At 40.1% G+C, this 17,542-nt stretch overlaps 1 protein-coding gene across 1 annotated transcript in view; it reads right to left on the bottom strand.

Moving 5' to 3' along the window:
- Positions 1–1,778: 1,778 nt before the first annotated feature.
- Positions 1,779–17,542, bottom strand: part of TRIO (trio Rho guanine nucleotide exchange factor) — a 167,382-nt gene continuing 151,618 nt past the window's right edge. Inside the window, exons 48-56 of the mRNA XM_088528145.1 lie at positions 14,413–14,660; positions 13,489–13,627; positions 13,120–13,147; positions 12,342–12,504; positions 10,069–10,190; positions 7,588–7,666; positions 6,728–6,928; positions 5,520–5,658; positions 1,779–4,254 (exon numbers count right to left, since the gene is read on the bottom strand). Of these exons, the coding sequence (XP_088384271.1) occupies positions 3,712–4,254; positions 5,520–5,658; positions 6,728–6,928; positions 7,588–7,666; positions 10,069–10,190; positions 12,342–12,504; positions 13,120–13,147; positions 13,489–13,627; positions 14,413–14,660 (1,662 nt within the window). The 3' untranslated portion in view covers positions 1,779–3,711. The remainder of the gene's footprint in view (positions 4,255–5,519; positions 5,659–6,727; positions 6,929–7,587; positions 7,667–10,068; positions 10,191–12,341; positions 12,505–13,119; positions 13,148–13,488; positions 13,628–14,412; positions 14,661–17,542) is intronic.

The following is a 17,542-nucleotide window of genomic DNA, read 5'->3' as shown; positions in this document are numbered from 1 at the left end:
ACCCTGCTCCTCAGGAGCACTGGCAGGTTTGTGTTACTCAAAAGCATGCTGCGATTGCTGAGTGTGACTCAAACCATTAGTGGCTACTTCAGATCACACCTGCCCATAAGGGAGATTGCAGCTATGGATTATTTATGGAGAAAACTCCCGAAGCCCAGGTTGGTGTATTACCTTCCCTGCCAAGCTCGGAGGAAGCAAACAGCAAGGCACAGGATTAAGTGTTTTCTTAAACCTGCCTCCGCCAGTGCAGCTTGCTGACCCTGGAGACACTATCTAGCCAACTCTTCTTCTTACCAGTTGCAGAAGGACTTTCAAGCCCAGGGGAGCACATCAAAAGCGCTTAGGAGAACTCCTGCTCTCTCAACCTCTGTTTTGAAAAGTTATCTGTTCATGTACTGACTTTAAAGTAGAGAAGTGCTGGCAACTCCCTCTCTTCTTCCTAAACTACCAGCAACAGATGACTGAGTAGAGCTATTTGGATACTTCCTTCTCCTGAAGCTCCCCGTTTCTGTTTTGTTTTTCCTTCTCCTTTCAGGGTCTGCACCCTCCACCCCTGCCTGTGCTCTGCAGCATTCCTGCCTCACAAGCCCCACGTCAGCTCTCCTCACCCACGCATTGGGTTTCCCCTCCCAGCATGGTCAATGAGCACTGTGCCCAAGTGACTTGCTGGCACGTGCTAGACCCAACTGTGCTATTTGGCTATTCGAAATATCCGAGTTGAAAAGCCCTTCATAAGACTGAAGGGCAGGTTTTGGTGAAACTTTCACTTTTTTTTTTTTAAATAAAATATTGGGGATTATTATTTCCCAAGTAAGCAAACTCATGTAATTGGACTAAGACAGTGCACTCTTGCTCAAACAGGAGTTCCAAAATCCCAGCTGCAGGGGATGAGTTTCTACCACTGAAAAACATACAAAGGTATTCTCTCCCTACATCTCATTTGGGTAATTCCTCCCTTCCTCCGCTTAGGTTACTTGCAGGCAGGTAAGAAGTATTTTGGAAAACGCAAACCCACAAACTGTTCTAAAAACAAAAGTGTCAGCTATTTCCCAGTCATGGAAAAAGCTGCCAATGGTTCACCTTTAGCAGCAGATTTTTACAGAATATTCCTTCTCACAATGGGCCCCAGTAAATTGCAAGGAATAAGAGAGACAGTTTTACCAGTGGCAGGGACATAGCCACGGTGGTGCTGGGGAGGACAAGTCATGGGTACAACGCAGGGACAGGTGAAACACTCCGTGCCATCCCCTGACCTTTATTTTGAATTGCAAATGTGTTAGTGATAGCAGAAAAGCGAGAGTTAAATAAAACAAAAAACCCTTCTGCCTTGTCCCTTACAGGAGGAAGTAAACAACAAAGTCTTCATGATACAAGTGACTTTTTCATCTTGGGCATCGCAAATCATTTTGAGGGTGTGGGAAATACATACTAAAACGGTCGATACTAAAATGAAATAGAGGCCTTTGATCTTTTACAAGGAACATCTGGTAAAAGCCTCAGGGGAAAAAAAAGTCAAAACTTAGTAAGGAGGACTGTAATGAATTTCCACAGTTAGAGATTTGCATCTTTTATACAAAAACAACCAGGACACTACAAATCAGTCAACACTTAGAGCAAAGGCAAGTATTATTTTGTAAGGCATGAAAGAAAGATACATTGTTGCAATGTAAATGGAATTTTATGGCAATAAAACAATTTACCTTCTTAAAATACAGAGCCCAATTAAAATATAAGCAAATCTAGCCTTTCGAACACCTTAAAGCAAGAGATCAGACAAATATGTCAAATATGTTTAATTTTTTTCAAAATAACTGATGGCAAAATAAAATATTTACATCACGTCATACTGTGTAAACATGTAACGTCACTGTACAAAGAAATATACATGCAAAATAAAGCAAAATTTTAACTGAAACAATAAAGGAAAATAATACACAAACATAACGATATGAGGTTGGTACGAATACACATCCAGTTTTGAAGTCAGTTGTTTTCTTTTAAAAAGTTTCTGTACAACTTTACAAAAACAAAACAAAAGAAAAAATAAAAATAAAAACAAAAAAGGAATAAATAGAATACAGTGGAAGCCGCAAAGCTCAAAACTAACCCAAGCTAGGTTATGGCTTAAGACCCAGACACCTAACTATGTGGGGGACGTTGGCTTGGTTGCTTTAAACATGGCATTTCACACAAACATAGATGACAACACACCCTTAGGAACTCAGTGACGCACAGAAAACCATCTCTGCCTTTTTAAATAGCTCATGTTAATATTACTTCAACCTTAAAAACAGTTACTAAGACAAGTACATTATGTGTCAGATTCTCGTCACCTGACCACTACTTTTTGAATGTATTTCTTCACCAAAGAGCACAAAATTCATTTGTTCATTTCACAGAAAGAAGTAAACACTGATTTGAAAACTCTAAAAAGTAGTAAATGTCGAGACTGATTTGGGGAAAGTCATACTTTGGCATTTTGAATATAATAATAAATTTTAAAAAGTGACACCCTATTTCTTAACCAGTTTGAGATTTGGGATGTGAATCTCTCTCCATCTCTCTCTCTTCTTTAAACAATCCTTAAAACTGACTAGTCTCCACTAAATCCTATGCTAACCCTCATCTTAAACGAATAATGACAGTGTGATACAACACACCCTCCCCTGCCCACCCAGGAACCCCAAACACGCAAACAAAACCATAAAGCTCGCCGTACTAAGTATGTGCTTTTTCTATATATTTATTACAGTTACAACAGAGGTCCTCATAAATAGTTGCATAAAATGTTAAAGCCACAACATTGCACATGATATGAAATAAAAGTAAATCCCAAATGAGTGCATTTACAGTATTTCGTCCTGCTGCATACTGCTCCGCAATCGGCTTGGCCAGCTGGGCACCAACCTGAAGTCCTTTTTTCTAAGGGGACAGTGAGTACTGCCCCAAACTGAAGACCCGCACAGTGGCATACCACCATTTAGGAAGGAGGGGGGAAAAAAGGATACCGAGGTCAGGGTGGGGGGGGAATTACAGACCGAAGGCAGGTAACAGTCTATATACAAGTAAGGCCTACATTTTATCAGAGCAAAACAATTCATTCTATTTGTATGCAAAAACTTTGAGGTTGGATGCACTTAAAAGCAGAGTCCGATCTCATTGCACTGCTACGTGAGATACATACAGGCGAGGCAACTGGAAAGCTCTAGGACCAAGTGAAAGCCGGATGTTACAAATGGGGGCCGTATCCATGGGCAGCCGTCTTGGTGAGTCTTCTCCAGGCATCATTTCGGTCATTAATACCAGTGCTTTGAACAGAGGCGTTTCTGCCTTGAATAAATCTGGAAAACGGTAGTTAAGTTCACTTGCAAAATTCAACACTTGTTTATTAAAAAAACTAATTTTTTTTTGCAGAAACCTGAATAAAATACTGTTACTGTGTCGCTGCTTGTGACTGCCTTTTGAAGGGCACAGTGCCACCGTCCTCCACCGCGGTGAAGTCTGCACTGCCGGGCCCGCGCGGGCCGCCTCGCAGCGCCTTTGCACACGAACATTCACTAGCAGCTGCTTGGCTCGGGGTTGCTTTCCTCAAAACTCAAGTCAACAGCTGATTGGCAGGAGGAGTCTTATCTCCGGTCGGATCGGCAGGAGGAGTCTATCTCCAGTCTTGGTTGGCAGGTGAAAGAGAATGAGAGAGAACTTCGGGCAAGGTCAAACTCTTGGCAAGAGCCTGCTCTGTAAGAAGTTTTTAATGCTACGGATGGGTCGAACATCATTCTGGTGTTTTCGCCGCTCAATGAACGAAGTCAGTCTGGATATGTCAATGCTGTCACCATTTTTGCTGTTCCCCAGCTGCAGCCATTGCTCCTGGAGGGCCAGCGCAGCCGAGGGACGCTTAGCTGGGTCATCCTGAAGTAGGAAGCATACAAAATCTTTGGCCTTCTGGCTAACTCCCTTGAAGTAGTCATCTGGGAAACTAAAGTCTAAGCGGCAAATATTCAGGCAAGTTTCCTCTACACTTTCATCCAGGAAAGGAGAGACGCCACTAAGAAGGACATACGCGAGCACGCCAATGCTCCAAACATCTGAAGTGAGGGAAACAGGATTTCCGAGAATAATTTCAGGAGCTGCAAACTCAGGGTTTCCAAGTAACTGGTGGATGTAATATGTGGTATTGAGCTGGACTGCGTCTCCAAAGTCAGCCAGTTTTATTGTTGGCTTGGTGGAACTCTGGTCCACCAAAATATTTTCAGGCTAGAAAACATAAAGGGAAAGGTTTAGAGGCTTCCTTTGAAGACAGTCTGGCATGCACTGAGTGCTCCAACATTACTGTTTCCCAGCCCGCACTGTAAGCTCAAGAACATAGCAAAGCTGCAAGGATTGCTGCCCACAGCCAGCTCTGCAAAGCTCCTAGGCAGCCCTATCAACCCTTCCCCCAGACCAGCACGCAGGCCATCTCCTGCCAACTGCAGCATGCAGTGAATGTGTTTCAGATGCCGGCGTCGTAATATTTGCAGGAAATAACAGCTCTGCCAGATAAGACTGCATATGTCCACAATAGCAGCTCTGCAAAATTTCACAAAGAGCTCTGTTTGGGAGCATCCAGCTTAAAAGAAAAGCAATTAAAATAACGGGTGAATAAAGACCTGCTCTGTATCTCCTTATGACATGCGGATAACATACCTGCATTCAAAAAACCAAAGACCTTGTCTACATTTGTATGAGTTTTTCGATAAAACTCAACAACTCAATTTTGTGTTTCTTTAGCATAATGGAGCTGCACTGATGGAATTAGACACTACCATGAGACTATGGCAGGAAAAGATCTGAGTGGATGCACATGGATTCAGCAGTACTGTTCTATGACCAGTAAGCTGAAAGTGGAACTGTTTTATAATTTTTATTCTGAAAAATATGGCTGCTTTAGCTGTGATCCTACCAAAATAAGAATAATTTTTATTTTACTTACCTACTTGGTTAATAATTGTACGTACTTACAAATAATTTCTAAGTAGTTCACCTTTTTGTACTTAGAGACCAGAAAAATAGCATTAGGGAACTGAGTTTTTAGTCTCCGTGATACATGTGGACAAAACAAGTTCAGCTTGGTAAAGCGGATGTATGGAAGGAAGATGGAGTCTCTTTTAGCTTTTTCTCACAATTACACCTTTCAGCTAAAGAGACTCTGCCTACAAACAGGCTTTTCAATAATAGAATTCCCCATTATTCAAATAGGGATGAAAAAAAAATTAAAGGGTGCAGAAAATGTTTTAATTCAAATTCATCTAAAAATGAATTCTCCTTGTTCCATCAGAATGCATCAAATCCTTGTGACCCAAGCAAAATTGATAGGTTGGGACAGCTACCCAGCAGGAACCATTCATATCACACCCAGATTCCCTCATAAAGTCTTGAGGCAATTTGCAGACCTATGCCCTCAGCAGCCTATGGGAGCATGAGGTATTTATTCTAGTTCCCTGCAGCAGTGCACTCTGCTTGCAAGCCCATTCACTCCTCACCTTTAGGTCCAAATGTGCTATTCTGCAGTTGTGAAGATACTGCACAGCTTCTAGAATCTCTCCCAGGTAGAGTCTGATCTTCCCCTCAGTGAGGTTTCCCCATCGCACAACATAGTCTAGAAGGCGACCCTGGTCAGCCCTATTGGAATCACAAGAGTTATATTTTAATGCAGATAACAGAGCTGAAAGAAAAATATACAGTCAGTTTTCAAAGTTATTTAAATATATATATGCAGTGTTCAAGGTAAATATCCCTCAACTACAACAATCTATTTGATAATCAAGTGCCTGCCAGTGAGAAAATTCTATGTTGTTTACAGCTGAACCTGCACCTAAAATGAGGGGAACTGATTTCGAAGTGGGAGGAAAGTATGAAGGCAGAGAAGGAAAGGAAGGAAAACAGTATTATTGCTACACAAAGGCCTACAGAATTACAATGTTTTTTATTCTATGCTTGGTTTAAGATTAAAGAAACAAACCTCACTATATCGCAAGTATCTACCTCTGTTCTGTACACAATGGATTTATTCAACTGAGATTCCATTAACAACACTGTAAACCTCTTCCAGTTTAAATAATGAAAAGTCTCAGTTTTAATCTACTGGCTACCAGAGGTCTGCAAAAGTATCTTTCCGTGATGTTTCCTAAATTATTACAGAATTTATCTGGGTGCATTTATTTTGGGTGCACAGTTTGGAACAGTAACATCTACATGGTCTAAGCACACAGAAGAGTAAGCACTTTACACCACTACTCACAAATCTGAAACCTTAACCATCATGATTGACTGGAGAAGAGAGAACTTCAAAACTCTACTTAAGCACTGCATCAACATAACTGCAGGTGAAAATGTACAGACTTAAGCAAAGAAGAAAAAAAAAAAACAGAAGACTATTACAATGCTAGAGACCACCTGAGTCCTGCCATAGGCTGATGGAATAACCATAGCCAGATCAGAACATTCCTAATTCACCTGTGCATTCACCTTATATAAAGTAATTTCTGTAATTTCAGTTCAGTAATGTCAGTTCAATATACCTACTTGACTCCTCCTTAATACATTGTTAAACATAGTGTTTTTAGTAACAGCATGATTTTATTTAGGCGTTTTCAAACTTAAATCTCAGTTTCTTATTCACAAACTACCACACTCTGGGAAGTCAGATGTATAGATTGAACTTAATGGGTTATGTTAAGAGCTCACACACATTTCTAACACTAGTATGTAGTTGGTGGAGGTCTCAAAGGTATCAAGAAGGCCAATGAGCTGGGGATGTTGGAGATTCTGCATGACTCCAAGTTCATGGGTAACCTGGTCTCGTTTCATCAACTTCTTATTCACAAACTTAGTGGCTACTGCTCGCTTGGTTCCCTTCTGGTCACACTTCTTAACGACAGAAAATCTGCCCCTGGAACACAATAATCAAAAGGAAGGAATTAGCTGAGACATGCACAAGCATATATTTGTACTCTGATAAATATCCTAATTTCACATCTCTAATAAAGCATGATCTGGGTACACACAAAACTCTTTGTGTATGCATCTTCTACAAAATGTCTGGATAAATAATTATCTCCAAAGTGAAAACTGTTCTCATAATACTTGCAGAGAAACCATTCAACTTTCAAAGGTCCACCATTAAGTGGGACAAAGCAGGATAAAGGCGGAATTTGTATAACATCTACAGAATGTCGGTACAATTAATTTTGCATTTTGCTCATTTTTGGACCTCCTCTGCCTTGAATTTTCATGCCCTCAATAAAAAAGGCTTCCCTACAAGGGCAACATAAATCCTGTTAAAGTGTGCTTCAAAAAAACCACAGGAGCCTCTCAAAGCATTTGCAAAACACACATTCTTCAATGTAGTCTATAATACTATTTCAGTCTAACTTATGGCTTATGCACTGCCATCTAGTGCTGATAAGATTTTGCTCTCCTTATTTTCACGTAACATAGTGTAATTCTGGCTTTTTAGGCTCATAAATAATTTGTCTTAGGGAATTTCATTATTTGATTGAAACATTCATATTTTGACATGATTGTCTCTTTTTATAGATTACAACATACCTGCCAAGCTCAGCCACTTCACTGTAGAGGGACTCAAAGTTGTCTTTCCAGATTACCATGATCCCATCACTTCCAGGACCTTCAATAAAGAGAAAGACAGTATAGCCAACATTTAATATAGTCAGATCCTTCTCAGAATGACACTGTTGTCACTATAAGCAATGCTTTGTTTCAGATGAAAAGGAGACTTCATATTCAATTTGGGTATATATTTTTGAGAGAATTTGACTGAGACTACCATTATCATTTTTGGTTTGAAGTGTGTGTAACTAATATCTTCATATTTTTCATCCTCTTGCAGATTGGAGATAAAATTGCTTCTGTAATCAACTACCTTGTTGATGGTTTATGAGGTCTCTTACAATGATTCAGGTTAAATAGTATTTTGAAAGAGATAATGCAGAAGAGCTGACTGCACTTGAATGGATGAAGTCCTTGAAGTCCAAGGACTGAAGGACTGCATAGATGGTGAAAGCCCTGGAGGGAAACCAATGGCAACAACAAACATCAGAACTTCCTGATAAACGTATTGGTAGAATATATTTGGTAGGGGAATACAGCTGCCTGTCTTTTAGAGCTTAGTTATGAAGTAACTAAGACATCAAACTAAATTCTAGTTTACTTTAGATTGAAAAAATAAATGCTTGCTTGTTTTTTTGTTAACCAAACTTTTGATAAGGTCAGTAAGATGACTGTGGCGAGAAAGACGGTAGTTTGGGCTACAAGAGCTTTGTGACCTTGATTATGGCCAAAGCACCATTTTGGCCTTCTGTGCTGGGATAAGATGGACATTCATTATACCAGCTTCCTATGGCACAGTTTCGCACTGACTCTGTCCTGTCATTTGGGAGCTTTTTTCTCCCTGACCAGAAACTTTCCTGGGTTGATATGCAATCAATGGAACCATCTTGTCCCCTTAATATGCATGTGACATGGGCAGAGCAGCTCGGCCAAGGCAGGCGAGCAGATTTTGTAGCGGAACTAATTCAGCTGCAGGGGAAATTGTCTGTATAAGAACGAGCAATCTTGACAAACTGAAGGAATTAGACAGAAGAGGTATTTTACATTATTGCTACTATCAACAATACACCTGGCCTTGGCTGAAAAAAAGGTAGTGATCAGACAACGTAACAACTACCTGAAAAAAGAAACAAACACCAGTGAGAGGCCAAGAATTTGTATTCTACCTTTTATCTACTGCAATACACCTGTCACAGGGCTTAACTAATGGTTGTCTCCTGAAAGCTTTGATTTCAATTAACAGGAAATGCTAGAAATAATCTAATCACCGCCTCATTATGTTGCTTGGAAGGCATATACTCTGGCTGCCAACAAGCAGCACTTAAAATGACAGCAATGAATGTAAACCCCCCCAAATTTAGAAGAGGTTGTTGGAAGGGATACATCTTTCAAAATCTGGTTTCAACAGTCCAAGAAAATTGTGAAGTTGTTTTGGAAGAACAGATGCTTGTGTAGACAACTGTACAAGTTCCTGTATCTGCTGAAACACATGTACAAAAGCAGCAGGAAACATTCATATTTTATTTTGTTTTCCATGATCAATCTGAGATCAATCTCTTATTTCACCTAAAATTTATTAATTACAATATTTTACATTCTTTCCAAGGAATGGGTCTTTCGATAGATTAAATGACCCAGGTAGTATCAGCTGTTACACCTTCATGTAAGAAAGCTTACTATTCTTCCTCATTATGTTCTCTCTACTTCTAAAAATGTAGAAGCCACAATGCCAAAAAGAAAAGTAACTAGTTATATGAATTCAACACAAACTTATCTCTATCGCCAAATGCATTAAGTAAAAACAACATTCATTTCCTCTGAAGCCTTCCTGGCATCATTTGCATGTATAGTGGTTAAAAAGTAACTCGACTATACAGACGCTTTTCATTTTTGAAAGTTCTCATACACTCGGATTGCCTCATTTCAGATCCTGAAAGAATGTAATTAAGTGTGGATCCATTACACAAAGAGAACTCTCTTATTCTTTCACTTACATGTTTTCCTAAATATTGTGGCTTTAATGCTAGCAAAGGGCCCTACAAAATAATACATGGCAATGCCACTCTGGTACCTGTGCATTTTAGTAAGGATAAATGTTAATATACTATAGTCTCATTGTGACTAAACAGAGAATATAGAAGATAGAATATGATTTTATCATAGTATGTTTGAACTCATATTGGCAAACAAGGTGGATATACACCTTGACTTTAACATGGAAATGATCTGTAGAATTCTGTCTGTAAGAACCAAAAATTAGTTACTTCCTAAAAATGCACTTATAGCTGCTGAAACAAATAGTGCAACACAGATGAAACAGATTGGTACTGTATTCCCTTAACAGAGGAAAACCTCAAGAATCAGGCTTTTCTTTCTTTCTGTACTACAGATAACATGTGCTACCCTTGAAACCTCAGATATTTTGAATAAAATTAAATGAAAACAAACAGACAGGCCTACCTAAAACTCGTAGACTGGCAGAGGATGAAACCGAACCCATATCGTTTGCAGCTATACAGGTATAGATACCATCGTCTTCTGCAGTGACGCCAATGATCTTCAGTGAGGCCTCCCCCAAGTCACTGAGAAACATAATGACAATCATCAATTTATATTCATTTTATAGACCTTAAACTATAGAAATTGGACACAGCTAGGGTGATAATGTTAATATTTCTTAGTCTACAGTTCCTATATGCTCTCTGGAAAAGCATTGCCAACTCTATCTTCGCCATTTCAGAAGTCTCTTTCAGAATTAGAGCATTTTGTGTCTTTGAAATAACTCGGACACCTTGCAGACTTATCAGGAAGGCAAACATCATCACTGGTACTTTGTTGGCATATTTCTTAGCATTTGAGAATCAAGCACTTGTCCTTCTTTTCGTGCTCCCTCTACTTCCTCTAGCTACGAGATGGCATACTGAGACAACTTCAAGGAGGTGGTCCATCAGCGCTCTTTCCGGAAGCTTAATTTCCATTCCTGATGTAGGCATCAGGAAGCTGTAGGTATATGGAAGCTGATCTAATGTTCATGCTTTCACAGCATTTACCCCTTGAAGGGGTAGACTCCATTTTTAATACAAAACAGGCACCACACCATGACTTTGGAGACCTTAGAATGCTGGAGAATGAGGTTGGGAAGATATTTAGGTTTTCCCTCTGCACTTGGGCAGAAATAGCAATAGGATACATGAAATCACAGGAGAAAGGTTCTGCAGACTCCTCCTTGATCTTCCTCACTGCTCAAAGGGCCTTTTTGTTTGTCTTTAAACATCTCCTTAAATCTTCCTCTTGCAATTCAGGTCTATTGCTTTTTGGACAATATGCCATGGTCAGTGGGTAGAGCATTTCACCTCTAAGCTCATATCAACCCTAGGTATGTTATTATTCCCCCAGTAGAGCATATAGTCATGACTATCCATCATTCTTATTGCCCTCCTTTGGATTCATCCCAAAAGCTCTATGTCACTTAACTGACTAAGCCAAAAGCCATTTGCCACAGCCTTCATCTGATCCATATGTATCCTGATGTATCTATCCTATGTATCTATACATAGTATAAGTCAGTATGTATAAGTACCCGAGGGGTGAATGTAGGGAGGATGGGTCCCAACTCTTCTCAGTGGTGGTCAGTGACAGGACAAGGGACAATGGGTATAAATCAAAACACAGGAAGTTCCACCTCCATATGAAGAACTTCTTTACTGTAAGGGTGATAGAACGCTAGAACAAGCCGCCCGGAGAGGTTGTGGAGTCTCCTCTGCAGAGAAACTCGCCTGGATGCTACCCTGTGCTCTAAGCGACCTTGCTGGAGCAGGGGAGTTGAACTAGGTGATCTCTAGAGGTCCCTTCCAACCTCAGCCATTCTGTGATTTAAAGCACTGGCACGTTGCAGCAGGTCGCTCCAGTTCAAGCACTGGATCAGTGTGATGCAACTACCCTGACAAAAGTGGCTATTGTGATACCAAATGAGAAATACCAGCTGAATTCTCTTTTGTTTTTAGGTGACATTTTAAATCAACCCATTATGACATTTGGGTACTACCAGCTGGGATCAGAGGAATTTGCAGAACTCCTCCAGAAGACCCCAGCTGTGAGGCCAAACCCATCTTTATGCCTCAAAGTCAAAAGCCATCTTGAACCAAGGTTGCAAAGACAAAATGCAAGAGCCTCAGCAGTTCCTCTTCATTCACAGAAGTTCCCGTTTCGATCCCCAAATCGGATTAAAATAAATAAATAAATAAAATCCTCCCCCCCCAGCATGTCCCAGCATGTCTCACACAAACGGCTGTACTGGCACAACTGAGGAGCAGCAAGGGAGCACAGCGATGGGAACCTTATTAGCCCCCATTGCCACAGGTACCACATAGGTTAACTACAGCCTAAGGAACCCTATAATAAGACTAAAGCGATCTCACGACACCGAGGCTTATCCATTAAGATTTACTAGCTTGCTCCAACTCCAAAACCTCTTGCCACTCACTTCTGTAAGTTTATGTGATAGCAACAGGTAAGGTATTGAGTAATTATCAATTGAAACCTTCTGTATGAAATCAGAGTACTATTATGTGTGTATGAGTCACTTCGTTTATTTTTAGGGTGTTCAGTGGGGAGGGGAGGGAGATATGTTTGAGGACAACACTCCAAACACCTCAAAGCAAATAAGCCACAAGGGTTGCCTGTAAGAATTTTTCCTTTTGAAGTGAGGAGATGAATCACATGAACTACTGTACCTGTATGAGATGCTGTGATGACCGTCATTGCTCAGCGTATTATGATCAGGACCTTTCCAAGTAACTGAAGCCTTGGGGCGACCACAGACTTTACATCTAAGCACGATGGTTTCTCCTGTCTCACATGTTAACTCACTCAATGGTATTATAAACTCTGGGGGAACTGGAAAAAGAAAATCAATGGCAGGTGAAGATAACTAATTTGTTTTCTTCCTCTTGTTCCCTTAAACATTCTTTCTTATTACAACAAATTCTAAATTCTGTACAGCCTCAGTGCAAACACACAGGAAAGGAAGATGGCATAAATCTTTCTGAAAAAAACAAGATACAGTCCTTGTGCTTTATGTTGTTTTGGGCAGGTCAACAAAACAAGTGTGTCTTGCATCTTAAAAGCTATGGCATCTCCATATGAGGAAGAACTTCCTTACTGTGAGGGTGACAGAACACTGGAACAGGCTGCCCAGAGAGGCTGTGGAGTCTCCCTCTCTGGAGATCTTCCAAACCAGCCTGGATGCCACCCTGTGCCACGTTCTCTGAGTGTCCCTGCTGGAGCAGGGGGGTTGGACTAGATGATCTCTAGAGGTCCCTTCCAACCTCAACCATTCTGTGATTACCTCTCTTCCCCTGTCCCTACCATACCAAACACCCCATCCCAACCCCCTACATGCATATTTTGATAGACAACACTCAGTTCCTAAAATAATTCATTTCAAGTGAACTTAAATAAAGCAAACTATGTATTCATCGAATTACTGTCTTAAAGATTAAAACAACTTACCATCATAAATGTAATTGGGGTTGAGAAGCTGGAAAGGAGAAATTAGAGAATTAATGTCCTCGTAGCCTTACAATAAATTAAAGAATGGTAAAAAAAGCACAGTGAGAGGAGAGGTTATGGGCACCCACGAAGATCTAAGCAGCATTTGGACATCAGATGCCATCACTGCATTACTCTTTCTGCACAGACCTGCAGACTCAAAGATTACATCTTCCTGTTCTGGGTCTGGACAAACATGGTCCATTAAAACCACTGTTACCTCAATTTCCTTGCTGTGAAATTCTGACAGAAGTTAAAACTAGAGGCTAGATTTTAAAGAAACCCCAATGTGATTGTTTCTGGAAACAACTATATCCTTGTAACATTTACCTTTACAGAAACCTTGTTGGCAAGTCCTTCTCGGGATTTGCGGTAACCATTTTCTAGCTTGCCTTCCCTTTTGCCGTCTTTATCTTTTTTCTCAGATTTCTTCCTTAAACGGAGTGCTGTGTGCCAAGATGTTGACTTCCTAAATGCAGGACGTAAAAATTTTGATCGTTTTTTTTTCAACTATCAGCTATTATGTTTTCTAGTGTAAAATGCCACTGATAAAATATATTTTAATGTTATTTCATTTTTTTTCATTTTTCATTATAGATAGTGGAAAAAAACACATTGCATGCTTCTTCATAAGACATTCTAACCTCAGTTAATACTATACAAACTGGCAAGATTTAGTGTTCAGCTTAGTATTTCTGGAAATTTTTGCTGGAGTGGTAAACTTCCAATATGAAAATAAAAACTGCCAATCAAACTGAGCAATGAACAGCATAAGATCTATCTCCAACACAGTTTATAGGAGCTTTACATTGAAGCCGGTAGGAAGTCTGATATGACATAATTTTCCCCATTACAGAGATGAGAGAAGTCTTCCTAGCACAACCAGCTGATTTCAAATGGCTTGTGGCTCCAGGTGGAAAGTTGGGAACTAGAAATCTAATTCTGCTTGGCACAAACATTTATTACTAACTTCCTAAAGAAAGATGTCTTGTCTGGCAACTCATACCATTAAGTCAGTCAGTAGTTTGCTGTTCTCATTGATTGCATTATTAGTGCTTTTTTCAAATAAAAAATGTCCTTCTGGATTCTTACTATCCTGTAGTTTGAACTGTGTTTAAACACCTCTTACACGTTATCCTGCTGGATGCTTACTCCTCAAAGACAGCTTCGACTTCTGGTTTAAAAGGTTCAGAGTCTTGTCTAAATTAGAAGTTTTTCTTACTTCTCCCCTTCTACCCATCTGCAGACACTCACTTGATGGTTCCATCAGGGTTGTCGATGATGACTGCACTGGTATGCCCCAAGACATAGCCGGGAATCCAGCCCTCAGCTGCGGGGCACTGATCGGTGGCGGCTCTGAACACCAAAAACATGTTCTGTTGGTTGCTGGCTAGGATCTGCACGACCTCTCCTTGGTAGACATTTATCTCATCCTCCTTCACTGCCGTGTAATCGTGTGTCACCAGCATGGTGGAGATATTGCTACTGCTGCTACTTTCACTCTGCAAGTGTCAAACGGAAGCACAAAGAAGGGAGGGGAAAAAAGAACCGTGTTTAAAGTTCACGAAAAAGACAGGCTATTCTTGGCCGACACCACTACAACCAAGATCTGCAAAATCCACATAACTTAAGGCACAGTGAAAGCAAAGACCTCTGATTTCTCTTTTAGAGCTTGCTGTGTCTATCTTGTATAAAATAGTTTCATTTTTGAATATCATTACTTATAATAATAAATTAATTGCAGCAATAAATTGGAAACAACAATTTGCAGCAGCAATTTATTCCTGTTACTTTTAATCAAGATTGCTTTCTCTCTACTTTACTAAGACCCCAATAGCCACCAATTTATCTTCCTTTCAGGCTCTGATGTTGAATCTTTTACTGAACATCTTTACTGGGAACAAAACTACAATATAGTACATGGGACAATTCATCTGGAGGTCTTACGTGTGCAGTTTCCAAACATAACCAGTTAGGACTTCACATCATAAACACCGGGAACTCCAACAATGAAAAATATATTCATCAGTCTTTCCTAGCACAGCTTGTTAGATCTCAGATATCAGCCTCTTCTTGCATGCTCAGCACATCAAAAGAATAAAAAAAGGCTTTTGATAATCTCTCTCTTAAAAACTCAAGGCTGGCTGAATCTGTATGATCAAGTTTGTTCCTTTAAAAGCACAGGATGCATTTATCTAGTATGTTATTGGTTTTAAAAAAAATCAAGTTTCTTTGGCAAAATAAGCACTATGAACTTTCAGAACAAAGTTGGAAATCTCACTCTTAGTCACCAAGATAGCTGTGTGTTGTTAGATGCTTACCTTGTGTTTTCAGCTAGTGGTTATGAGTTTTGTTTGTTTAATTACTATTTGTTTGCATTTGTTCAGGTGTGTGCTGCACACACAAACGAACATGTATAAATATATACATATATCAATGTATGTATATGTGTGTGTGTGTGTATGTGTGTATTTTTGTATTTATGTAGGTATGTGTGTGTATTTCAAACCAAAAAGCTCTCTCACGGGTTTTTTTTTAAAAGGACGGCTGTTTTCTGTCCATGCCTGCATTTCCCATACGAGGTTTAATAAATGGAAGTTTCACAATTATTATCAAGTCGTACAACCCATTCCTTGACATAAGCGGTTTCCTTCTCAAAACAAGTTGAAAACAAAGCAAACAGCCCGTTCACAACACGGTATGAGGCAGTCCCTTCTCTGTGTGCGTGTGTGTGTGAGTGTGTACGCGCGCATGTTCTTACTTCAGACCGGTTCAGGTTGCTATCAGTGAGGGGTTGCTGCTGCCAAGCAGTGGCCAAGCTGGTGACTGGCACGGTGAAGCAAGCAAGCTGTACCCAGCTGTAGCTGGAGGCTAACATGGATCATACAGCGTGACTGCAATTCCTGTGTGCAAGCAGCGAGTTAATCTTGGCTGCAAGATGAAGAGAGCACCACCTCCTTTCTCAAAAGGACCAAATATTCATCTCCACAGCACGGAGGAGGTGCAGCCACCTCCGTGGGCACCATGACCACCACGTTCTGTTCCAAACTGCTTGTGGCTCAGGGCCTCAGGTCTCTCAGGGCCTGTGGGTGTTGTGTCTGTCTAGTCTACTGAGAAATCAAGATAGTGGGAAAGGACCTGTCTTGGATTTACAGCTTCTCCAGCACACTAATGCTCGCATTTCTCCTGAATCCATGGATTTATTATAACTGGACGAATATTTGACTGGCTGATTCGAGTCCATGCTGTCTTTCTCCTGCCAGGATGCTGAAGCAAATGCTACACAAGGGAAAGATTCACCCTGGAGAGGTGCAGCTCTAGCCGGTCCCAGACAGATGCTGGTCAGACTGGCTCAGAGGACTATCTACAAGATCTATTGTATGCAGCAAGGTCTTGCGCCTTGCTCCAGGCAAGCCAGAAACAGCACAGTCAAACTCGCACAAATCTTACTGTCAGTCACTGCTCAAAATAAAAAAAACAATTTGCTAGATTCTTTCAGTTTCACAGCAATGTATTATTAATTCTCTCTGTTAGATCTGAAGAGAAGCTTGAAGGAGGACGAGGAGGGGAACGCTGAAGGAGCAAAACTAGCCCCAACTCCAAGCCTTTCTTCAAACACCATTCCTGAACGTATTGTTTCTTAGCATGCAGTGGTATTTATACAACTGCAGGATTGACCTTCCTCTAACATATGAAAATCTCTTTTTCAAGTACAATTTAATTGAACATTTCTTATTTCGAATAAGAATGCATGAATTTGTTAAAAATTTGGTAACTTACCAGTTACCAAATCTTTCTCCCTTGTGAATGTGTTTATATAAGAATTGATTCACCTGCCAAGAAAAGAGTCTTCTCTTTTTCTTTGCAAGAAAGTAATTATTCTTGTACAATAAATGATTTTCTATTGCAAGTTTTGCTGGTCATCACTGACCTCAAATGCAGGATTACAGAAAAGGGTCTACAATCAAACCCTGGAAAACTACTCCCCAATTCTAAAAAAAACCAAAACCCACAAAACAAACCACCCCTCTCTGTCTCTTCCTTAGAGATAACCTTTCTCACAGCTGTCACACTAAGAGCCTCCCATATGTACAAGTGGGCTGCCACAGGCAGTTTAACCATATGTGCATGCAAATACTTACATATACACAAATGGTTGAATCAATTTAAAATAAGCCTTCACAACCCATTTTCTCTAGCATGTTGAATGCAGTGTGAAATCATGATAAAATATAGTTTAAAAATGAGGATATAAATGAAGATTTTTTTTCAGTTTTCAAGCTAAAGGAAACACAGTTGTGAAGGAAAAGTCATATATTCAGACATTATGTTTTACAGTAAGAAAGAACTAGCTATGGCATCTTTCCTGAGATGGTATCAAAAT

The sequence above is a fragment of the Tinamus guttatus genome, unplaced genomic scaffold, assembly GCF_059628265.1.
Source record: "Tinamus guttatus ecotype Peru unplaced genomic scaffold, ASM5962826v1 Tinamus_guttatus_pri_ptg000302l, whole genome shotgun sequence".
Taxonomy (NCBI): domain Eukaryota; kingdom Metazoa; phylum Chordata; class Aves; order Tinamiformes; family Tinamidae; genus Tinamus; species Tinamus guttatus.
Note: the sequence above shows the minus strand (reverse complement) of the source record. Positions and strands in the feature narration are given on the sequence as shown.